General features: G+C 43.1%; 1 protein-coding gene across 3 annotated transcripts in view; it reads right to left on the bottom strand.

The window, feature by feature from the left end:
• The window catches only part of Rpap3 (RNA polymerase II associated protein 3), a 31,661-nt gene extending 11,109 nt beyond the window's left edge, over positions 1-20,552 (bottom strand). Inside the window, exons 1-9 of one of the 3 annotated variants that reach the window (XM_021632839.2) lie at positions 20,426-20,552; positions 17,936-18,094; positions 16,123-16,263; positions 13,852-13,974; positions 11,381-11,508; positions 8,506-8,627; positions 7,580-7,650; positions 5,388-5,513; positions 3,487-3,614 (exon numbers count right to left, since the gene is read on the bottom strand). In XM_021632839.2, coding sequence (XP_021488514.1) covers positions 3,487-3,614; positions 5,388-5,513; positions 7,580-7,650; positions 8,506-8,627; positions 11,381-11,508; positions 13,852-13,974; positions 16,123-16,263; positions 17,936-18,088 — 992 coding nt within the window. In that variant the 5' untranslated portion in view covers positions 18,089-18,094; positions 20,426-20,552. Of the gene's footprint in view, positions 1-3,486; positions 3,615-5,387; positions 5,514-7,579; positions 7,651-8,505; positions 8,628-11,380; positions 11,509-13,851; positions 13,975-16,122; positions 16,264-17,935; positions 18,095-20,092; positions 20,238-20,425 lie in introns of those variants that run through there. The other 2 variants (XM_021632842.2, XM_021632840.2) reach the window with 2 other exon arrangements.
• Between the last annotated feature and the right edge of the window lie 4,350 nt (positions 20,553-24,902).

Below are 24,902 nucleotides of genomic sequence, written 5' to 3'. Positions count from 1 at the left end.
AGAACCAAATCTCAGAAACTGACCTCCGTCCTATGTTGCCATCACACACTCAAACACACACACTCTCACCTACACACAGACACATACACCACACACACACAAATAAATAAATAAATAAATAAATAAATAGAAAAAGGAAGAAAACAAAATACAAGCTAAGCTTTTCTTGTTTTGTTTGAGTCCAACATCTTATTATGTCGCCCAGGCTGGCTTAGAACTTGTATCCCCCCTCCCTTTTCGGCCTGGCATATATAATTTCAGTTAACAATTCCTAAGATTCTGTTTAAGAGGAAGGACTATTTTAAAAATGTCTCATCCCCACTAAATCTTTGAATCACCTGGAAAGGAAGGAAAGAGTACCCATCTAGGGGCAGTCAGAGAAGGGTGGCGCCTCGGCCTTATAGCAGACAAAAGAACCCATTGCTGCAAGACATCTTTCCAGCCCTGGTGTACAATGGGGCTATATGAACGTCACAAACGGCACCACTGGCTTTCTAAAAAACCTTGTCATTGTCCAGAACAGCTAACTTTGTTTTTTTTTTGTTTTGTTTTGTTTTGTTTTGTTTTTTGTTCTGTGTAGCCCCGGCTGTCTTGGACTCACTTTAAAGACCAGGTTGGCCTTGAACTCACAGAGATCTGCCTGCCTCAGCCTCCTTTGTTTTTACCTTCTTCTTCTCTCTTCCTCCTTTTTTCCCCTTTTTTTCTTTTTTTTTTTTTAAGACAGGATCTCATGTAACCCAGAATAATCTTGAGTTTCTGATGCTCCTGCTACATGCTAGGACCACCACACCCAGCTTCTCTGATTAATTTTCTTCACTTTTTAGCAAAATGAAGATCATCTGTCTTCAAGTTCTAGTAACCTATTTTCTGTGTGAGTGCGTCAGTCTCCCATTTTGAGATGCCTGCACAGGACCTGCACTTCTGAGGATGCCAGTCTTTAGAGTACACAGTGAGGGAGCGGAGTCTTCTCCTGTCACCTCATACAAACCACTCCCACCCACACCAACCCTAAACATGCAGCCAGCAGCTCATTGTTTCACCTCACTGGTGCAGGCTGCCTAGGCAGGGCTTTCCTCACTGCGGCTCCTCAGCTAGGTTCCGCACGTCCTCACACCTGTGCTCAGGCCTCCTCCGTGTCTTCCAGCCTGTGTCTCATGTGCCTGCCCCTCAGCATCATGTAATTTAATTACATGTAATGTAATTTAATTAATTACTGCCTCTTTCATGCCTCCCCCTCCTTTAAGAAACTTCATGTTTATTAAAGTAACTGAACATTTACTTACTATCTGCATATTTAATACCTTTCATGGTGCTACAGAACACCTGACACATTTTAGCTCAATAAATGCTTGCTGTATACATAAACCACAAAACCATACTGTAATTCAAAGAAAATGAAGAAGATAAATGTTTAGAAAGAGAAGGAAAAAAATGTAGAAATCAGACTAAAAATGTAAATTCTCTAACAAGACGGATGGCCACTGTTGTCAACAGACTCATATGAATCATTTAAAAGCACCGAATATCCCATATGTTCTGCAAGCATAAGCTCAATTTAGTAACTTTCAATTCATAAAACCTTTGGGATGGTGGGAAAAACTAACTAATAAAAAATAAAGACAGTTCACAGAGTGACGAAGTCTGTGCCTAGCTGTGGACACTCTTCTCCCCTCAGTTGGGTCTGCCTGCTCTAGACATCCCACAACACAGGCGTCCATCCCACCTGCAGTCGGCAGAAGTGACTGAACCAAATCATGGCGGACTTCAGTTCTAGCAAGCAAGGGTGGCTCTTTTGGGGGACCAATTCCTAACCCTGTTTCCTGTAGCTAATAGTCCTTAGTTATTTGTTTTACTTTGTTTCTTGAGACAGGGTTTCTCTGTGTAGCCCGGGTTGCTCTGGAGCTCACTCTGTAGGCCAGCCTGCCTCTGTCTCCAAGGGCTAAGATTAAAGGTGTGCACTACCACACCCAGCACACTAGAGTTCTGGTACCTCAAGACTAGGACCCAGATTTGTTGTGGATCTACTCTGTTCAAGTACTGACGTCCTGCCTCAAATGTCTGGCCACTGTATTTGTTAACTTGGTGCCTCCTTAGCACTTCTGAAGCCAACCATTTACCAAACTACATTCCACAATTTGCTGCTTACAGACCTTCCCTCACTGTAATTCAAGGTTGCTTTGTTCATCTCCCTGAAATCAAATAGGGATACAGCTACAGTCTCAAGATATAATCTTTCTGATCTACTTTAGCTAGCCTAACAACTTGACTTTCTTTCTCTTTCTGTGTGTGGCAATGTGGAAGGCAGAAGTCAGCGTGCAGTGTCTGAACCCTCTCCACCTTTATGAGACAGGATCTTTTGCTCAGCCTGGGGCTCACCAACTGACTGGACTACTGGCCTGGCAAGCCCGTGCTCCTCCTTCTGGGGCTGGGATTTTAGGCGTTGTGCTATCATGCCCAGCTTTTTATGTGGGCTCCAGGGATGCACGCTCAGACTCTCCTGCTGGGAGCTGAACTAATTCTCCCCACCCAGCCCACTGTCATTCCTAGTTCTCCCTGTTCTGTTCCACCCACCTCATCAGCATTAACTTGACATGGCTGTAACCAAGCCACAAGACTGCTACCTAAACAAAGAGTTGTTGAAGCCTGCGGTGATGCTTTGTGTTCTACATTAGCCTAATACATACCACACACACATAAGTAATACACAGTATACCTACCATCAAACTGTGCAATGTCTATTACAAACATAAAGACAGTAACACGCACATGACCGTACCAGGCCACATGTACACACACTCTCCTTGTCTCTACTCTCTCATTAACTTCAATGTAATGCCAAAGGATAAGTCAGGCAGCCGCAGGCTTGGCTCAACAATGGAGCACTTCTGTAGCATGCAAGAGGTCCTGGATTCTAACTCTAACATCATTACCAAGAAGAAAGAAGAAACTAGAGAAAAAGAAGGGAGGAAAAGAATCCAATAAACAAGTACCATGCATGGAGATAACCTAGAACCCCTGCACAGATGTAGTCCATGGCAGTTCAGTGTCCAAGTGGGTTCCATAGTAATGGGAACAGGGACTGCCTCTGACATGAACTGATTGGCCTGCTCTTTGATCACCTCCCCCTGACGGGGGAGCAGCCTTACCAGGCCACAGAAGATGACAATGCAGCCACTCCTGATGAGATCTGATAGACTAAGATCAGAAGGAAGGAGGGGAGGACCTCCCCTATCAGTGGACTTGGGGAGGGGCATGCATGAAGAAGGGGGAGGGAGCGTGGAATTGGGAGGGGAGGAGGGAGGGGCTTATGGGGGGGATACAAAGTGAATAAAGTGTAATTAATAAAAGTTAAAAAAAAAAAGAATCCAATAAAGAGATAGACAACAAAAATGCTAAATCAACTGAACTTAACTTAGTTAACTGGTTAATTACAGATGCAGTCTCTAGTAAATTTTACCCTGAAAGCAAAACATAAGCAATACTCACTTCTGAATCTTAAGATAGGCCATTGCTCTGTTGGCTGGAAGTAGGGCATTGGTGCCATCTGCTGCTATCCCTCTAGTGTAGCATTCAATTGCTCTCTCGTATTTTCCCTCTTTGAAAAATCCATTCCCCTATTATTTTAGAGAGAAGTATGAAAGTCAAAACATGCTGGAAAATTAATTCAATTCATATTTTAAAGAAACATACCAAGCTGGGCATGGTGGCACATGTCTTTTATCCTAGCACTCAGGAGGTAGAGGCAGGCAGATCTCTGTGAGTTGGAGTCCAGCCTGGTCTACAACGCGAGTCCAGGACAGCCAGGACTCTGCTACACACAGAAATCCTGTCTTGCAAAACAAAACAAAACAAAACAAAAGAGTAAGCATGAGGACCTGAGTGCTCACGTCCAGAGCCCACATTACTCTACTGCTTACACAGCAAAGGCCTAAACATTACACTGACTCTTCACTCACATTAGAATTTGACAAAAAATGGGCTGGGGATACAGCCCAAGACAGAGAGTTTGCTATTGTGCCCAAGGCCCTGGTTTTGGTTTAGCACTGAAAAGCAAGAAAAGGGGAAGAGAGGGGAAGGAAAAAGGAATGAAGGAATAAGGAAGAAGCAAGGAATAGAGGAGAGAGAAGGAAAGTATACAAAAGAATTGCAAATGCAATTTTCCCCACAAGGAGGTGGTTTTTGGAGACAAGATGTCCTATAACTAGACCACCTCAAAACTCAGCAGGTAGCTGAACATGGCCCTGAACTTCTGACCCTCCAACCTCTCACCCCTAAGAGCTAAGATTACAGACATGCACTAACACGGCCAGCTCCAAAGTCAATTTTATGGAAGAACACAGTAGTAAAATTACATAGCTAACTCTTAATAGTAACATTCCTAAATGTAACACATTTTGAAATTGAGATTTATTCATTTTTATTTTATGTATGAGTGTTTTTGCTGCATGCTTTGTTTATAGATCATGTGCGTGCCTGATGGCCATGGAGGCCAGAAAAGGGTATAATTTTCTAGGACTGGCATTATGAATTGTTGTGAACCATGATATGGGTGCTGGGAATCAAACCCAGGTCCTTTGGAAGAGCAGTCAGTGCTCATAACCAGTCAGCCATCTCCCCAGCCCCAATATAAGCTAAACTACATTGACACAGACTTTCTATTTAGATCATTCAAATAATATTCCAGCCATTGATTTCATAAGAATATCTTAGGAATCCTCTGTGGACCCACAAAAGGTGATAAATTCATTAATTTGGGGACTAGAGAGGTGGCTCGGAAGTGTAAGGCACACATGCATACATACATGCAAGCAAAAGTGTAATTTGTTTATGAATATGCACATAAAATAAACATTAAATTAATTTTCTTCTTTTTTCTTATTTCGGGATAAGGTTTCTCTGAGTAGTCCTGGCTATCCTCAAACTCAGAATCTGCCTGCCTCTGTCTCTGTCTCCTGAGTGCTAGGATTAAAAGTGTGGGCCACCATGCCTGGTTACCAAATTTAATTTTAACTAAAATATAATTAAATCATTTCCCATCTAAAAATTCATTAAATCTTCTCAATTGAAAATTTATAAAGAAATTTCAATCAGAAAGTTTTGTAACTTAGGTCTGTATTAAATTTGTAATTATATATAAATGTATGTAGCTTGTTCTCTAAACCTAAATGCCCTTATAATTATTTCACATGTGATTATTCTTATGAATAAATCATCAATAACTCAAATTTTGAATTAGTAGCCACCAAAGGTTTTAGTGTACTTAATTTCTACTTCCTACACACACACACAATTTATGTTAGAGACAGAAATTTAACTGACATACAAGAAACCAGGAGAAAGCATTTCATTGGACATACTCATTACACATCAGAATCCCACTGGATTACCAGATCTTTCTCTGAAATGGCCTTCTGCTTGTTCTGGTGATCTTCAATTTGTTTTTTCTCTCCTTCAGTTGGTTTAATTACTGTAGCAGCTTCCTTGGGACGGGAGTTTTCTTTGGATGTTAAAGCCTACGAGACACAGCACTCAACTAAAATAAAACAAGTAATGCAAGACGCATCTATATTAGGTTTACAATGTAAACTATTTAAATATATTACAATTTCTGTTACACTCATAATTAAAATACTTTCTATTATAATTCATTCTTTCTACTTATTAAAGGTAATATATGTCTATATATGTAAAATAAATTTAATATGCTTCCTCTTTCAAGTAAAATAAGTAGTATCCAGCAAATAAAGTTTGTCATTTACTTAATCTACAAATATTTGCCAAATGTCTACACAATCCAGGCACATTGCTAAAATTTCCCAAATTTATTCAGTTTCTATTTGACCTAATATACAAGAAAATATACTTTGCAACTATAATGAAGTTGATTATTTACCAACAATTTTATGTTCAGTAAATAATAGTTAAAATCCGATTTCTCCAATCACTGTTACTTTTTTACAATATGCCAAATGGCAAAACAATAGCAGCTTTAATTAGTGACAGGAGTATGCAGCTGCTGTCTATTGTCTGACCACTGTTTTACGTTTAAGTGATAACTAGTGTCTATTTTTCTTTTAAGATGTGGTCTCAGAGCTGGCCTCACATTTGGGCTCTCCTGCCTCTCTTGGTCCAAGTGCTAGAACTACTGGAGTGAGCCATCGTGTCTGGCTATCCCCTTACTGTTAAGAAGTTAGTATTTTTACTAACATACAGCTTACACAGCACAGAGCCACATAATATACAAGCATTCATCACATAAGAGCACACAGAAACAGTCAGTGAAACAATTTAAAAAACTGGGCGGGAGGGATGGTTCAGTGGTTAAACGTGATTGCTGCTCTTGCACAGGTTTGGGTCCCAGCACTCACATCAGGTGTTTCACAACCACCTGCAACTCTAGTTCCAGGAGGTCTAATGCTCTCTTCTGGACACACATGCACCTAATTGAAAATAAAATAAACTAAAAATTATTCTTTTTTTGTTTGTTTGTTTTGACACAGGGTTTCTCTGTGTAGCCTTGACTGTCCTGGAATCACTCTTTAGGCCAGTCTGGCCTTGAACTCACAGAGATCCACCTGCCTTCGCCTCCCTGAGTGCTGGGATCAAATATGTGTACCATCACATTCGGACTTTTTCTTTTAACTATTTCCAATTAAAAGAAAGGAAGAATGAATGAATTTTAAAACTGCCTTTGTGTGAAAAAGCAATAGTCCTGGAAATCTCAGCCAACTTTTTCTTAGAAGCATATTTTATTTTATTTAGCAATATACTTAATATATGATAAAATGATTTGATGGAGTTTTAAACAGAACTTAAAAAAAATAAAGAAATTAAGAATCATTTTTCCTAAGTGGGTCAATGTTAGCCAACTTATAAAGATGCTTACCAGTTAGGGTCAGTATCACTGCATCTCTGCCTTACCACTCTGGCTAAACTGTGTGGTACAGGAAATAAAATTATAAAGCCTCTGTTTCGCTCCAGAGCTTGGAAGGCTAATGCAGGAGGACTGCCTCAAGTGTGGAGCCATTCTACACCACATACTGAGACCCTGGGAGGAAGCTATTGGGCATGAGGGCTAACAAAATGGCTGAGCGATTAAAGAGCACTGGGTGGTCCTCCAGAGGACCCAAGTTTAACTCCCAGCACCCACATGGCAGCTTACAACCATCTTTAACTCTAGTTCCAGGGCATCTGATGCTCTTCTGACTGTCACAGGCACCAGGTAAGTACATGCTGCAAACATGCAAACAGGCAAAATGCTCACACACATAAAAATAAATATTTTTAAACATCTATAGTATAGGGGCTGGAGAGATGGCTCAGGGGTTAAGAGCACTGGCTGCTCTTCCAGAGGTCCTGAGTTCAATTCTCAGCCACCACATGGTGTCTCATAAAAATCATAATGAGATCTGGTGCTCTCTTCTGACTGGGAGGCAGAACAATGTATATGTAATAAATAAATAAAATAAATCTTAAAAGAAAAATCTATAGTACATACAAAATCTAAGCAAAAAGTTTCACCTGCATGATATAAAAGCCAAACCTAATGCACTTAAATGGCTATAATTTATTTATTTACCTGATCAATTTTCCTGAGTTCATTTGTTGCTTCAAAGTTATTTGGTTCCAGTTCTAGCACTTTTTCATAATCTAAGTGAAACAGAAGACAGAGCATTTCTGAAAAGATTGTTCAACAACTTCTACAAAACCATAGCCATTTGCTACATGTGACACAAAAGCCACTATTCTATGACATGAACTATCGACAGCTATTAAGCCACTAAACATACTTCACTGTCTCCCAGGGCAGACAAAACCCTAAGAAAATCCCTTCACAACCCACCCTCCGCCAGCTCCCAGGTGGCCATGGCATCAGAATGCGTGCGCCACTAAGGCACCCAGGGCAAACGCCATTCAACTTCAGCTTCTTCAAACTGTAATTATTACACAAGTCTTGATATGGAATAACAGACAACAATACTAATATTAAAACATGTTGTGTTTGCCTCCTGCCCACAGCGAACAAGATGACCTCATCGTTAGTTTGCAGATAGACACCAAAAGTCGGAAGACACGGGTCACACACGCTGCGGTCATGTTAAATTAGGCAAAAATCTGAAACAAAGCTGACTGACCAGTGGCAAACAAAGCACTGTTTCCCAAAATTAGAAGAATCTTGTAAGCTGCCAAAAAAGGGCTGTGAGACGGCTTATCAGGTAAAGGACCCACCCGCAAGCCCGACAAGCTGGCTTTGATCCCCAGGACCCGTGCACTGCGTGGAAGGAGAGAACCGACTCCCTTACGTTGCTCCACTTCTGTGCTGTGGCTCACACACATCCAAACATACTTGTATTTTTTTTTAATTGTAAACAAATATTTTTAGTTGCCAAGAAAGCGAGCTTTGTTCAAAGCAGTGTGTAAAGGGGGCTACACTTACTTAGTGCCCGCTGTGTGCTAGTTAATGACTAGGGACATACTTCGGTGATGACCTGGCAAGATTAGTACCTTTCCTGGCATCCTCCAATTTCTGCAGAGCAAACCGAGCAGCACCTCGTCTGGCGTAAGCCTTGGTGTAATTCCTGCTTAATGCAATTGCCAAATTACAGTCTGACTCGGCAACAGCGAATCTACAATTAGAAAAATAAAATAAGTAAAATTATAAATATTATTTAATAAACAAAAACTTCAAAATTTATTTTTTAAATTTCTAAGAGAAGATTTACTTCCCAGGTATAGGAGTATCTCCCATTTTCTTTTATTTAATTAAACTTAAAAATAATCTCTTCTCTTACCCCATCCCATGCTGGGAATAGAACCCAGGACCTTGCATACACGCTACTACGCTACACACCAGTCCATAAAAGCAGTAATTTTTTTCTTTTCCTTTTTTTTTTTCCTGAGACAGGGTCTCACTGTATAACCCTAGGTGGCCTAGCCTAGAACTCAACATGTAGACCAGGCTTGCCTTGAACTCCCAAACTCACAAAGATCTGCCTACCTCTGCCTCCTGAGTGCTGGGATTAAAGGTGTGTGCCACCACGCCAGGCAATTTCTTGGTTTTATGGGATTTCAAGAGTCTATAAGAAAAAAAAAGACAAGCTACAGAACTGTCAGAAGACAGCTTTTATAAACAAATGTCAAGCTGGTCATGGTGGTGCATAGCACTCAGGAATCAGAGTTATAGAGTGAGCCCAGGACAGCCAGGGCTACACAGAGAAACCCTGTCTCAATCACAAAAATACATAAATAAATAAATGTCAAAAAGTTAAGTTTCCAGAATAAAGAACTTTTAAAAGTCAATATGACCAAAAAAAAAAAAAAAAAGTCAATATGCATTTAACAGGAAATGGGTAAAATATAAAGCAGGCATTTCACAGAAAAAAAATTAAAAATTTTAATTTATAAAAAAAATTATATAAATATACTAAATATAGTAAAAAAAATTAGTATATTTATATACTAAATATATAAAAATATGTCCAACCTCATTAACAGCTTAAAAAAATACTTAGGCTAACCCAGGCATGGTAGTACATGCCTTTAATCCCAGCACTCAGGAGGCACAGGCAAGCAGATCATTGAGTTCAAGGCCAGTCTGGTCTACATAATTAATTCCAGGTCAGTCACAGTTACATAATAGGAACTTATCTCAAAACAACAAAAGAAAAGGAAACTACATCTACCACCAAAACAAAACAACCCACAGGCTTGACATACAGCTCACCAAGAGTGCTTGCTTGCCTATCAGTACGCATGAGGCCCTACACTGAAGGCTTCAGAGGAAGGACATGAAATCAGACATAACAGAGGGGCTAGGAACATAGCTCACTTGCAGAGTGCCTGACTACCAAACACAAAACCTGATTCAACGGCCAGCCCCACAGCTGGGCATGGTGGGGCATGCCTGTAAAGAAAAGAAGAGGCAGCCAGGAGGCAAGCAGGTCTCTGAGCTCCAGGCCAGCCTGGTCTACAGAGTGAGTTCCAAGACAGGCCAGGCCGCACAGAGAAACTTTGTCTCAAAGAACCAAAAAAAAAGAAAAAAAGAAAAGAAAAGAAAAAGAAAGGAGGCAAAAGGATCAGAGGCACAGGCTATCCTCAGCTATGATGAGTGCTGGAGCCAACCTGGGTTAGAATCCCTATCTTTAAAAAATTTTTTTAGAACACAATGAAATATTTTATACCCAACAAACAATTAAGTCAAATTTGTACCCATGTTGATATGGATTGAGAACAGGTATTCTTTTTTATTTATTTGTTTATTTTGGTTTTTTGAGACAGGGTTTCCCTGTGTAGCCTCGGCTGTTCTGGACTCAATCTGTAGACCAGGCTGGCCTGGAACTGAGATCTGGCTGCCTCTGCCTCGAGGGCTGGGGTTAGCCACTCCTGGCTCAGACATTCTCTTGCGATGCTAATGGACACAGCAAGCAGCACAACTACCTTACTCATTTACTCATCAGCACTTAAGGCTAAATGAACACTTGCCAACTTCATCTGCCTATTCAGGTGTGCCAAAATGCTCAGCAGGAATGAGCTACATTCCCAGCACTCTTTTCACTGAGCTGCCCAGGCAAGCCTTAAACTCAGAAGGCTCTGTCTCTGCTTCCCAAAGTACTTTGGATGATAGGCCTGTCACCAGGACCAGAGGGAAGCATTTTTATTTCAAATTATTCAAAAAGTAAAATGAACAGCTCAGCAACATAATTTCTATTTCCAAATAACTAAAGCAGTAAGAGTAAAGGATCCCTGGACAGGTCAGCTATGTGCGTGTGATGATCCTCAACATTAGTTATTGCTAATGCTGGAATATAATTTAAATTTACCAGAGAAATGTCTGCACATCAAAGAGCAAATATACGGTTTTTCAAATAATACGAAGAAACTGCCTATTAAAAACGTTTACCAAATTAATTTTTCTCTCCCCCCACTTTTTTGTTGCTGTTGCTAGCACTGGGAGTAACTGGACCCAGGCTACAAACATGCTTGTCAAGTAACCCTCTACCACAGCAGCTGTTTGTTTTAATGAATTAGGTAAAGAGCATCATGACTTGACTTTCACAGAAGCTCATTAGTACACAAACTCTGAGCACCCGGTCTGAGACCCAAACGCTTACAATGGACTAAATAAATTACCCGATAAGGTAGTGACCTACAAGAACATGCAGAGTAAAAGAAATGAGATCGATGTGTTCAATCTCTCCAGTAGAAAACTAATCTCCGGGCTGGGCATGGTGGTGCCACCTTCAATCCCAACAACTGGGAGGCAGGAGCGGGGCGGGTGGATCTCTGGCCTACATAGTTCCAGGACAGCCAGGGCTACAGAATAAGACCTTGTCTCAAAAAGGAAAAAGAAAAAAAGAAAGAAAGAAAAGAAAGTCCTCACTTTTTCAATCTAAAGTAAGCTGATGCTCTGTTTGTTGGCAACACAGGATTATACGGATCAGCATCCATGCCTTTTGTGTAGCATTCAATTGCCTCGTCGTATTTTCCTTGCTTGAAGTATTTATTGCCCTGAAAGAAAAGAGAATTAAGCAAAATGGGTACAATCCAAGTGCTCTGCCAGGAGCTTTTCCTGACAGTGCTAGCTCGCGGAAACCCAACAAAGGCAGCAGTGTGAGCTAACCTGACAGAGAAACAGAGCCTTTCAAAGCCACTGCAGATTTAAAAAAAATCCAGTATTTTAGACTCTGCTCCCCCACTGCCTCAGATTTAGGAGACCAGGGGACAACAGGACACCTCCTAAGTGTCCTAAAGCTCCATCACGTCACCTGTCCTCTTGATCAGAGAGAGAACGCAGAGATTTCAGAGGCTGGACTCTAAGCAGTTCACTCTAGGAACTGCCCAAAGAAAAACGCCCCCGTGCTTCTCAGGGAAGTTACATTGCCATGAAGACCTTGACATATGCCAAAAGATGCCACAGTGATAAAAGGACACTGAAAGAGTCAAGAGACCTAACTTAGAGAAAAAAAAGTTTGATTTTTTGTTTGTTTGGTTTGGTTTGATTTGGTTCACCTGTATAGGAAGCCAAACACCCAGCAAGGAATATAGCTCAAGCAAAATAACTGGTAATAATAAAAACAACTTAACTAGACTTTTAAAAGGGACAGACAGTAATTCAGGTCTAATAGGCATTCCCATTTAGCCCTAAGTATGACCTGCTAACATGGCAGGCAGACACTCACAGCAAAGCTAGCAGCAATACAAAGGTACATTCCATTTCTAACTCACCGGTGGTTACAGCCTTGCTTTGTGTTTAGGTTTGTGGCACTGCCGATACGCATCAGCAATTATAATCTCAAGCTATTTGCCTTTTAATTTATTCTACTTCTTAAAACTGTCCTTAGGTTTTTGCCACAGCAGTGATATGTAACTATCAATGTGTTCTTTTTACTGTCCACGGCTCTCACACTTAAAGTTAAGACAATAACAGCACATGTTCTACAAACCTGATGACTCTCAGCATTCTGACGAGAGCCTATGCTGTCATTAAAGAAGGGCCACGTGTTTACCTAACAACTGGGACGGTGTGTCCTAGTCTGCTAAGATTTGCATACCCAAAGTAAATTTCTGCCAGATTCTACATTATGCTTTAATGATTTACTAACATCACAGTTCTCAAGATGACAGGTCCTGCTATTTAGTCCTAATCTTAGGAACAGCAATTCTCTGTATGCTCAATTACTTACAGACAGTTTGATGTCTCAAGTAATGACATCCTCTCTTTCTGATTGCCTGCAAACGACAACCCACAAAGCCTCAAGCTGAGATCCTCTCAAGTTTCACTTAGGGAACATGGCTGAGACTTCTGATCCCTGGATCAGGAAGCTCCATGTCCCTGGTCAGCATTAGACGCCCCAAATCACACTCTCAGAGGGGCAAATTTAGGCAGGACAAAAAGACCAGGAAAATTATTGAGACACGGGAGGGGGACTGAACCTTTCACCCCATAGTCTCTGACTAAAGCCTCACACTAGCTGAGATTCTAGAACAATTAACATTTGCTGTGAAGGTTGCTAACATAAAAATAACATTCTCTTACATTAAAACAGCAGTGGCCCACACTTAAAGCCTGAATGTGTATGACCTTGGGTAGGGCCTGATTCCTTCCCTACACAACCCTGAGAATCTAGTAGTAGTTAGGAAACTACTATGCTGTTATCCACCACATAACTCTGCCTACAGCAGAGATATCCTACCTTCTTGCATCCCTGTGTGTGGTCCAAACCCTACCTCATCAATAGCACTTCTGTCAGGGACCCGCCGGAACCACTTTTGTCGTCTCATTTGAGTTTCTTGGCGATCCTTCAAAGACACCTTTAAAACCCACCAAAATCCTACATCTGACTGTCAAACCTACATCTATGCTCTGGATTGTCTTTCCTCCCGATTACCCCTCTTTTTCTTAACTCTTCTGCTTAAGCCTGTGTTAAAATATCTCCTCCCCAAAAAGAAATGAGAGATACTGAACATTTCGAAGGTAACCAAAGATGGCCTGTGATAAGAAGTGGAAAGTAACGTTTGTACCAGTAATCACACACTCATTTCAAGTTTCTTCGGTCTACCACTAGAAGCACAAATAATCCCAGGTGTTGTCCAAGCACCTGGAATCAACTCACTGAACACACAAACCACTGAGGTCAGAACAGCTAAGACAGTGAGTCACAGATTAGAACCACGTAATTAATCTGCTCTAAAGAATCTGCTCCTGGCGACTATACACACTGCACCCAACAGGATATAGCCAAGAACATCTGAAGTGTGAATATCCCCAGAGCAATGCTCAGAATTTTAGAACTCGCATGATTTTATGCACAGCCTTCCTCCCTAAAGGAACCCAAAACTAACCTAAAGTACCTTTTCTTTTAGAACAAGAGCCTTCTGGGAGTCTACACGAATACCATCTTCTTCTGAGTCTGATTCCTGGGACACAGAATCGTGGGTATTATCTTCTTTGTCGAGTTCATCAAGGATACTGTCCTGAAAGCAGTAGAGCAGTGTTCACAATTACCCGAAACAGACTTTAAATTGTTAGGAAATAAATGGAAGCCAAATACTCTCCACAGGCAAGAGCTGGATACAGGTGTTCACCTCCACACCTAGCTTTGACACAGTACCTCTTTATTTCAGTGGTGTGTGCGTGAATACACTCACACATCTGAGTACATGTTTGTGTACATGTAAGCAGATGATTGTGGAGGCAAGAAGATGAAATCAGATCCCCTGGAACTGGAATTACAATCATGAGTTGCCAGGCAGGTGCTGGGAACTGAATCTAAGTCATCTGCAAGAGCAAGCTTAGCAGCCCTTAACAGCCGAGCCATCTTGCCAGCTCCACCCACTACTATTTAAAAGACTACATTGACTGTCCTCCATGCTAAGCAACCAACATTTTGGGGAGCTCAGGGGTATGGTGCCCCCGCAGACCCCCAAACACAGGTTATCCCCGCTGGGCTGGCTGACAGTTTACAGCCCTTATCTCCATGGAATAGGGCCGAAGACTCTCCCCTGAGTATCCTGCTCCCTACCACCTGGCAGTCTGCATGTGGCCTGGGACTAACACTTGCAGAAGTAAGGGAGAGTAGGAGGGGCTCTGGGAACACCCTCAGCCTTGGATATGGTTTTCCAGAGGCAGCTGGCTTGGAAAGGGGTGTTTACAGCCCTGTAAGTAATCCCTTACCTCGGCTCTCTAAGAAAACCCAGAGCAAATGATGGCAGAATTGTGCCTCAGCCTTGTTTTCCATCTCCCCAAAGAAGAAATTTTAACAAAAGATTAAATAACTCTTTTTTAAGATAAACAAAAGACCAGGCATAGTAGTGCATGCCTTTAAACCCAGTATTTGGGAGAAAACAGCAGGCAGATCTCTGTGAGTTAAAGGCCAGCCTGGTCTAAAAGAAAATAAATAGGAGGAAAGACGTGAGGAGAGGAGAAGGCAGGGGATGGGAGGGGAAAGCAGGAGAGGTGGGGGGGGGGAGGAAGAGAAGAAAAGGCAGGCAAGAAAATAAATAAATGGAGTTAGAGAGATGGTTCGACCATTAAGAGTGTTCACTGCTTCCTCAGAGGATCCAGGTTTAGTTACCAGTGCCCACAGCTCACAACCACCTGTAAATCCAGTTGCAGAAGCTCTGACCCCCTCTTCCGCCCTCTGCACACACGTGGTACACTTACACACACATAGGCAGATCATACACATAAAACCAAGCAAATCTTCTTAAAAAAACAAAAACAAAAACAAAAATAAATGTGTATTCTAAGCTGGGTTGTGACTTCTCTCCCCCAATACACACACCTCTCACCATATCACCTGAAGGAGCATGAGTCCAGAATAAGGCGGGCCGACTGGCCAGCAGGTTTCCTTTTACAGGCAACATGCCAGTAGCTATCTGGAGCTTTGGGAAAGGTTCTGCGGTGGAACACGTCTAATCACAGCATGTGGCATGCATGGGAGATGGAGCACACCGAGTACACGGTGGCTATGTAGGATCTAGGAAAGGAAAGCCCTCTTACTGGCCTTCCCGTGCTGGTTAGGTTCTGTCAGCCTGACACAGGCTGGGGTCCTCTGGGAAAAAGAAACCTCCCCTGAGACAATGCCTCCATCAGACTGACCTGGAGGCAAGTCTGTGGGGTTGTTATTAGCCTCAGAGGGCCCGGCCCCCTGTGGGCACCACCACCCCTGGGCAGTGGTCTAGGGTGGTGTAAGAAAGCAGGCTGAGCAAGCTCTCAAAGCAAGTCAGCGGCCCTCCATGCTTCCATTCCCACCACCAGGGGAATGTCTGAGCTCCTGCCCAGGCTTCCCTTGATGCTTGACACCAACCTGTATGAGGTAGTGAACCTTTTCCTCCTTGAAAAGCTTTTGGTCAGGATTTTATCACAGTAACACAGAGGCACATTAGGACACCTACTTTCAGCTGGCCCGGTGATATGAACCTGCCTCTAATTCGGAACTCCTGAGGCTGAGGCAAGAGGATCACAGATCTGAAGCTAGCCTGAGCTACATACGATCCTCCTCCCCACCACAAAAAGAGAGAAAAGAAAGCACGGGCCATAGGACACTATCATGTAATCTGTGACTAACTCCAAGAAATAATTATCTAATTACTAAAAAGTAAATAACAAGATAAACTTACCACATCAAGTTTTGCCCAGGCGTCATAATCATAAGATTTTATCCTGTTTTTTGTGTTTTCCTCTTTGGTTTTTTTTGAAGAATCTTTGGCTTTACTTTTCTTCTTTTTCCTAAAATTCCCATTTCGAATAGGAGGTAAATTCTAGACAGAAGAATAGAAGGAAAAAAAAAAGAAAGAAAGGAAAAGCTTTGAGCACTCTGGCACCTTGCCCTGTTGCTTCTGTTTGAAATGATCACCAATGATATTTTCTTTTTCTTTTTTTTTTTTCTTTTGGTTTTTCAAGACAGGGTTCCTCTGTGTAGCTTGGGCTTTTCTGGAACTCACTCCACAGGCCAGGCTGGTCTCCAAACTCAAAGATCAGTGTGCCTCTGCCTCCCCAGTGCTAGGGTCAAACATGTCACCACCAATGCCTGGCACTTAATGGTATTTTCAAATGAGAAATTTTTTCCATTTAATTTACAAGTGCTCCTTTTTATAATATTGATTATAGGATCTGGAAAATGGTTCAGTGGGTGGGAACACTTGCTATACAAGCAAAAGGACCTAGGTTTGAATCCCCAGCACCCAGGTAAAAGCCAGGCATGGCCACACACCCTGTAATCACGGCAAGAAAGAGACAAGGAGATCCCAGAGCTCTCAGGCCAGTCAGCCTAGCCGCTACACCATGGTTATGTCAGCTTCACTAAAGCATCCTGTCTGCAAACACAGGGCGCCCAGCAGTAAAGGAAGGCACCTCCGTATGGACCACATGGGCACATGCACACAGTCAGCACATGCCACACACAAACACACATACATATACGGAAACACAAGACACACACACACACACAAAGCAGCAATTATGCTTACAACTTCAATTCATTATTCGATGAATGTTGCAGGTTGTTCAGTCATGAGAAGTACAAATTTAAAATCCGAATTACGCCTTTGAATGACAACTCTAAATTCAAACACGGAGGACTACATGACTTCCAAGGCAGCCTGGCATGCCTCTAACGGCTGCATGAGACACGAAAACCTAGCCACATTTAAAAACACTGGCTTAATAAAAATAGTTCAGCCTAAGCCTGACCTGCATTTCAGTGCCAATACTGTGTTAAGAAATTGTTAAATACATGACTACATTATTTTCAGATATTCAGACACACCTACGTATTTTAGATTATTTAAAGTACTATCCTATGAGGACCCCGTCAATAAATACCCACTAAGACTTAGAATAAATATCTTAATTATTTGAATAACACAATTATTCAAAGCTCAGTGAGAAGCAGAATCTCTGAAAATGTTAATAGTGATGGTGCAAGCACTCCAGTTCAGGGTTTATATTTTCGTTAACAGGATCTTACGCAGCCAGGCTAGACTGAAACTCTCTCTGAGACAGGGTTTCTCTGTGTAGCCGTGGCTGTCAGAACTTGCTCTGTAGACCAGGCTCCCGAGTGCTGGGTTTAAAGGTGTGCACCGCTGCTACCACCAAGCCCGAACTCTTGACCCTTCGGCTCCACCTCCCAAGTACTAGGATTGCAGGCTTTTTCCATCACACTTTACAAGGTCATGCTTTATTTCAAAATAAGTTTCTGGACCAGTAACAGGACTTGGCAGGTGAAAGTGCTTGTTACAAGCCTAGTGACTCAAGTTCAATTCCTGGAGCCCACAAGAGAGAGCTGAACTCCAGGAGTTGCCCTTTGCCTTCTACTCGTGCGTTGAGGCCTGCCTCTACATGTGTATGCACACATACACTATATGCACACTAACGGTGAATTTTAAACAACAAATAGGTTTTTCTGCATGTGAACGGAAACCCTTCACTCACCTCTTCAGGAACTCCACTTTGTCTTCTTAGTTCCATATCCTTCTGTTTAATGTCATTCTCCCAGTGCTCTAAATCCCTCATGAAATCTTGCAATTCCTCTGCGTTATGCTTCACTTGTAGCTGCAATTCAATTGCTTTATTTGCTGAAGTCATTATGACCTGCAAAGTTTTGAGTACACAACCTCTGGTAAGAATCAGGGTGGCAGTTGCTTCTGTTAAAGATGGGGATGCAGCCCTGTAAACCCACCACAACTGAAATGTACTGTTAAATGGAAAATTGCATTTAAGCCTGGTATGGTGGTGCATGCCTGTGAGGCCAACACTCAGAACACTGAGGCTGTAGTATCAAAAGGTTCCGGCTCAGCCTCAGCTGCACAGCAAGGCCCACAAAGAATTTAGCAGGCCTCGGATGTGGGGCAGTGTCAGCTGCTCAGTGTTACGATGGTATAGCATAAACATAAATCACAGGGTTAAATAGTCAAATAAATGTCCAGAGCTCAGCTGGGCTTCAGAAAGGGGACTAGTCAAGTAAGGCACAGGAGGGAAAGCAAGCAGAGAGAACTCCGTGGGATGATGAAGAGGTCAGAAGCAGACACGGCACACATCTTAAAATGCCAGACCATGGGGTGTTACGAACTTTCTAAAAGCCACATGAGGGTATTGACTAGGAAAATAAAAATAACCTGATGACTGGGTTAGGTTGAGAAGTTGGGGCGTAGAAAAGATTTAAATGGTTTCTAGATTTCTGCTTGGCAGAATCTAGTAGTGTCCATTTGAGTCAAGAAATACAATTCTTTCGGACTCGGCGAGGTAGCTTGGTGGCTGAAGTGCAAGCCACTCACACCTGACAGCTCCAGTCCAATCCCTGGTACCCACATAAAAGTGCACAGGGAAACCAGCTACACAAAGCTGTCCTCTGACATGTGTGCACACGCATACACCATCACACATCACATACACAGCCTGGTAAAAATGAATAAAATTTTGAAAAGGAAACGCAATTTTAGAAGGAAAGGGCTCATGTTGCAGGGAAGTAAGTGAAGAGGAGGATTATTTCAGCTTAGAGTATATTGACTACGTGCTAGAGGCCATCAAAAGATATGCAGTAGGTAAAGGCCTGCAGATAAATGTGAGTGACACTATAATAAATAAAGGTAGAAACTCATCACGCGTTTGAACATGCTTAGCCACTGTAACTAATGGAAGCTAGGCAGAGCGTGAAGAACTCAGAGAACAGGAAGAGAAGTCAGAAAAACTAGGCCTCAGCACCTAGGGACCTGGGAGGCTATGAGAGAGAGCACTACCACTGAAGGCCTGAGAAAATCAGCATGTTACATGGCAAAGGTTGGCAGTGCCAAATGCCATGTGCATTAGGATGTATGTGCATTACATTAGGGCATATAGAGATTGAGAATATTCACGGGATTTTTTAAGGGTACCAATGAGTTAAATTAATTATATTTTATGGGACCAGGGAAGCTTTGTCTTTAATCATATTAAGACTCAACCCACTGAAGGCACATGGAGAATACAGCCGGGCACAGTGGGCCATTGCTTATGATTCCAGCAGGAGGAGGCAGAAGGTGCCTCCCAAACTAAGGTCAGCATGACAACCTGGTAGACCCTGTCTACGAATCCTTTTTAAAGGGTTGGTATATAGCGTTTGCCCATAATGTGAAAGACGTTGAGTTCAACCCTGAAGACTGCAAAATAAGTAAGTAAACAAACAAGTAAAGGGGATAAAGTGATGTGACGAGGTACCTAGGTGAAGAAAAATATGGATGGGGTGGGGTGATATAACAGCTCCCCCCCACACACACACTTAACAGAGACTGTTTTAAGTGCAAATGGATCTTCTGACTCAGCCTCAACAACACAGTTTAAGCTTCATGCGGTGTCAATAATTTGTTTATACGCACGCATTGCATTCATGAACAAAACTAGCACAAATGCTTTGCTGGGGACAAACCAGTCCAGAAGCTAAGGAGACCCTAAGTGCCTATCCTGGCAAGGATGCTGCAAGCGTTTAACCACAGCACTCTGGCGAACCGCAGGGAAACCCTGCCTCCTAAAGCAAACAAAACAAACAAACAAACAAACAAACAGAAAGACTGAGAATGCTGCGGGGGCGAAAGCTGCCCTTCCACCATCACCCACCCAGCCCCGGGTCCTACGCAGCCCACGCCGACAAGACGGGGTTCGTTCCGCGGTCAACCAGCAATTCCCAGCGTCTGGGCCAACACACGCCCGGTATCCAAGCAAACCCCGCACGCCGTGGCCTGAAGGTCCCCGCCACCGAGGAGCGCCCGAGCCCGGACGGAGGGGCAGCTCAGGCCGACCCCGGGCGGCGCGCGAAGAGCCCACTGAGGAACCGGCCCCGCCGCCCGGCCGCCCGGCCGCCGCCGGCTCCCGGCCAGGCCCGCCCGGCCCCGCGTCCCGCCCAGCCCCCCAGGCGCCCTGCAGCCGACGGTAACGGAGAAGCCTGCTCACCCGCCCCGGCCGTCACCACCCTCAACGCAGCCAGGGAGACGCGCGGCGTCACACGCCGCCGCCGCCGGAGGCCTGCGCCTTCCCACAAGGCCCCGCGCGCCGCCCGAGCGTGCGCAGAAGGTCCGACTCCCGCGCAGGGCTGCTGTGGTTAGGCTGTTGCCTTAACCTGCTCCCAGGAGAAGGAAACTAAGTGTGAGGACCCCCAAAGTGCACCTGTCCTGACGTGTTCCGACCCCAAAGCAAAAAGGCCTTTGGCGTCCCTCGATCGTGTCTCAGCTGCCTTGCTTTTGCCTAACGAGAAGTTTGTATGAGGATCCTAGGAGAAAGTTACTTAAGTACTGTCTACGCTGGTGACACTGCTGCTTTCCCTCTGAGTCCTTCTTGCTCGTAACCTTTCTTCTATATAAGAGTATCTGTGGATCTCAGGCTGGTGTCCGTCTTTAGATAGACCCTGGCTTAGCTAAAATAAAGACTTTGAAACCTGTTTACACTTGCTTGCTCTGATTCCTTGACGACTCCAAAATTGTACAATAAAACAAGCATAACTTTTAAAGTCCACAAACATAACCCAATTTTTCAAATTGAATCGACTTTTTTCATCTTAGTTAGGTACTGACAGTGCTGACAAAAATGACTCAACTTTTGAATGGCCCAAGGAGGCAGGGGTGTGTGTGTCTCTCACACATGCTGATTTATGAATCTAATCCTAGATGTTTGACTTCATTAGTCTGTGATCCAACCTCAGCACCAGACGTTTTCAAACACATCATGCAGCTATGCCATTCAAGCTGAGAACCACTAACCTAGTTCCCAGCCAATGAAAAACAACAAGGCCATATCATTAGAACCTTTCCCGGACTGTGTGACTGTTGTGTTTTAAATTAATTTGAAAGTAACGATCAGAGGCTGGAGAGATGTCTCCAAGATTAAGAATGCTTTCCCTCTTGCAGAGGCCTTGGTTTCTCAGCACTCACATGGCAGCTCACTACTGTCTGTAACTAATTCTAGAGGATCTGATGCCCTCTTCTGGTCTGTGTAGGCACCAGGCATGCGTGTGGTGTACATACATGCAGGGAAACACTCTTACACATACAAGTAAATGTTTGTGAAAATAAAAGAGCATAAAAGATTTTGTTGATGGTTTTGTGTTATACAGGCTTTTAGCAAAGTGTAACCAAGACTGGCCTTGAGCTCATAATTCTCCTGCCTCTTTAGCAAATCCTACTGTGTACATGGCACCACAAACAGCAGGAGCCATTGCAGGGAAAACTAGCTTTAAAAAAAAAAATCTTAATGTGTCTACATGACAGGCCACATCTTTAATCTTAACATTGACGAGGTAGAAGCCGGCGTATCACTGTGAGTTCAAGGTCTGGCTGTTCTTCCGGAGAACCTGCTCTAATTCCCAGAGGTGGCTCACAGTTGTGTGGAACCCTGGTACCCAGAGAACTAACATCTTGGGACACCAGGCACACACAAGCGACACACTCATGCACATGAAATAAAATTTTAAATATTATAAAATTAAAATCTTAATGTATGTTTAAGTAAGTAATAAATGTATTTAAAATAGATGTTGACGTTCTTAGGAAAACAACTACATGTGTTTTATTAATTTTGGGCAGAGTTGATTGAGACAACAGGGCCAACCAGCTGCTCCAGTAAAACTTCATAGCACCCTGGGGTGGTGAATTCACACACACCCCCATGTGTGCACTGAATACAATCAAAAGGAGAAACATTCATTGTGACTGAATGATCTCCATGGTCATTGCTTCCTAATATTGAGGTACTGTTGTCCTACTCGTGACAGCCTTCTCCCCTTCGGAATGCCTCTCCACTGCTATTGACAATTGCCTTTAAATAGGCTTCTGTAAAAATGGCCAACCAAGGTTTTATTTTTTTCTGTGAATAGATTCATCCTCTTAATTGAATTTAATGTTAATCTCTAAACAGTTATTCTCAAAGAAGCAGTCCTGTTATGTCGTTTATATGTTGAAATTGTAATGGCCAGTGGAAATAACCAAATATTTATTGCCACATAAGTGAAATGCTGTAACGATTATTGCAAATGCTATTAATTCCATGTCCCAATGATTGAGCTCTTTCAAACAGTTAAGGGTGGAAGGATTCTGACAACTATTAAGAAAGGGTGTATTAATTAATTTATTTGTTTACTGGTTGGGTTGGTGTTTTTTAATATTGTTGTTTGTTTTTCTGACAGGGTCTCACTGTGTAGTCCAGGCTTGCTTAATCTGGAGCTTAATCTGTAACTAGACAAGTCTTAAACTAATGATCTTCCCACCTCTTTGATGCACACACGTGGCATTCACACGTTCATCAGTCACACAGATGAAGCCTCCTGAATACTCTGGGTTATAGGGATGAGCCGCCACAGCCAGCTCCTAAGTGCCTTTGTGTGAGCCGTGGGACTCTGCACCCTATGTGGAAGAAAACCTGAAATCAAAATAATGTAAGCAGGACAGGAGATAGTTCTCTCTTATTCGTTAAAAAGACTTATTTACTTATCTTTCAATGTGCCTGCATGAGGGTCTGCATGGATATATGTGTGCCACGTGAGTGCCTGGTGCCCAGGAGGACAGAAGAGGGTATCAGATCCCCTTGGAGCTGGGGTTACAGGGGCTTGTGGGTCACCTGGTGTCGGTGCTGGGAACCGAGCCCAGGTTCTCTGCCAGAGCAGCAACTGTTCCTAACTGCCCAACCAGCTCTCCAGCCCTGCTCTTTCTCTCTCATATAAGACCAAACATAAACAATCCAGGACTGGTGTGACAACCAGTATCAGACATAGGTCCTCCTAACTCTGCTCTCTCATAAGCACATAGCTTTCCCTCACAGTACAATCTCAAGCTCCAGCCAATTGTCTGAAATCAGGCCAGCAGGAAGAGACAAAAAAAAAAAAAAAAAAAAAAAAAAAGAATAATAACCCCCCCTGCTTTTTGTTTTGTTTGTTTGTTTTTGTTTTGTTTTGTTTTTCGAGACAGGATTTCTCTGTGTAGCTATGACTGTTCTGGACTTGATTTGTAGACCAGGCTGGCGTGTAGCTTTTTAAGAGCACATCCTCTGCTTTTTAAGAATGCTTCCATGGGGGATGGAGAGATAGCCTAGCAGTTAAGAGTGCCTGCTTCTCTTTGAGAGAACCAGAGTTCTGTTCCCAGCACCCACACCCACAGTGAGCAGCTCACAACCATCTGTAATTCCAATTCATTTGCGCTCAAGTGGCACTCACACTGATACAACATACGCACACAAATAAAAATACCGACTTTTTTCTTAGAAATTTCTTCCAAATGAGACATTGTATATAAAGGGAGTGTTTAACATAGGCTGAGACAGGCTAAAACGTAACAAATGTTATTTCACCTTTGCACTTACTTCACCCCTGCCTCCTGCAAAGCTTAGGTCTAGACCCTGGGATACAGTAGCTTCTTTGTCTCCGGTGTCTTCCAGTTATCTACCAAGGAGACCTTTAAGGAGAATAGGAGGGACCAGTGGGAGGAGGTTAAAGTTAATTAAAGGTGAATTGCCTCTCCTAGTGCAAAGTAAAGTCTGCATAAGTCAGACAAATAGGAACAGTAAGGCTGGAGAGATGGCTCAGCAGTGAGGAGCACTTGCTGCTCTTGCAGATGACATGGGTTTGGTTCTCAGGACCCGATGGGTGTGGAGCTCACAACCACCTGTAACTCCTGTGCCATGGGCTCAAACACCATCCTCTGGCCTCCTTAGGCACTTAGTGGGCATACACGCAGGAAAAATATGTATGTATAAAATTAAAAAGTCAGAAGTGTGGTGGCATACACCTTTAATCCCAGTGCTAGGGAGGCAGAGGCAGGTAGATCTCTGTGAGTTCAAGGCCAACCTAGTCTACAGTCAGTTCCAGGATAGCCAGGCCTACAGAAACCTGTCTAACAAGAAAAAAAGAAAGAAAAATCTGAGAAGAATGACATGTTGTTTTCGCTTTGCTAATTTCACCCTGGTGACCATTATCTTCCTTGTGTTCCTGTTAAAGACACTGATCTGAATAAGAAGTTTGCCCGTGTGGCTAGATCACACGCATGTGACCATGTTGCCCTGACTAGACTCGAGGCAACCTGAAGTATCTGTACCTCAACCACCATATCCTGCCTAACCTTCCCTCGCCCAGTGGACCAGGAAAACTCCTGAGGAGGGCAGGACAGGGCCCTGCTTCATCCATCGAGGCGCGGTGTCTCACAGGGGTTAGTCCTGCCTGACGTCCTCCTCAAATTTCAGCCTAAATAATCTGAGCAGCCTCTCAAGCACCATTTGGCCAACCTCTGCAGCCACAGAAGCTGTTTCCAAGCAACCTTCTGTCCTCTCTCTCTCTCTCTCTCTCTCTCTCTCTCTGTATGTGGAGGGGGTGCACATATAGGCCTGCAAAGGGACTGGTTACTGGGGCTGAAGCCACAGTCACCATTCCATTCTCACAACACATATGTGA

The sequence above is a fragment of the Meriones unguiculatus genome, chromosome 8 (genome assembly GCF_030254825.1).
Source record: "Meriones unguiculatus strain TT.TT164.6M chromosome 8, Bangor_MerUng_6.1, whole genome shotgun sequence".
NCBI classification, from domain to species: Eukaryota; Metazoa; Chordata; class Mammalia; order Rodentia; family Muridae; genus Meriones; species Meriones unguiculatus.
Note: the sequence above shows the minus strand (reverse complement) of the source record. Positions and strands in the feature narration are given on the sequence as shown.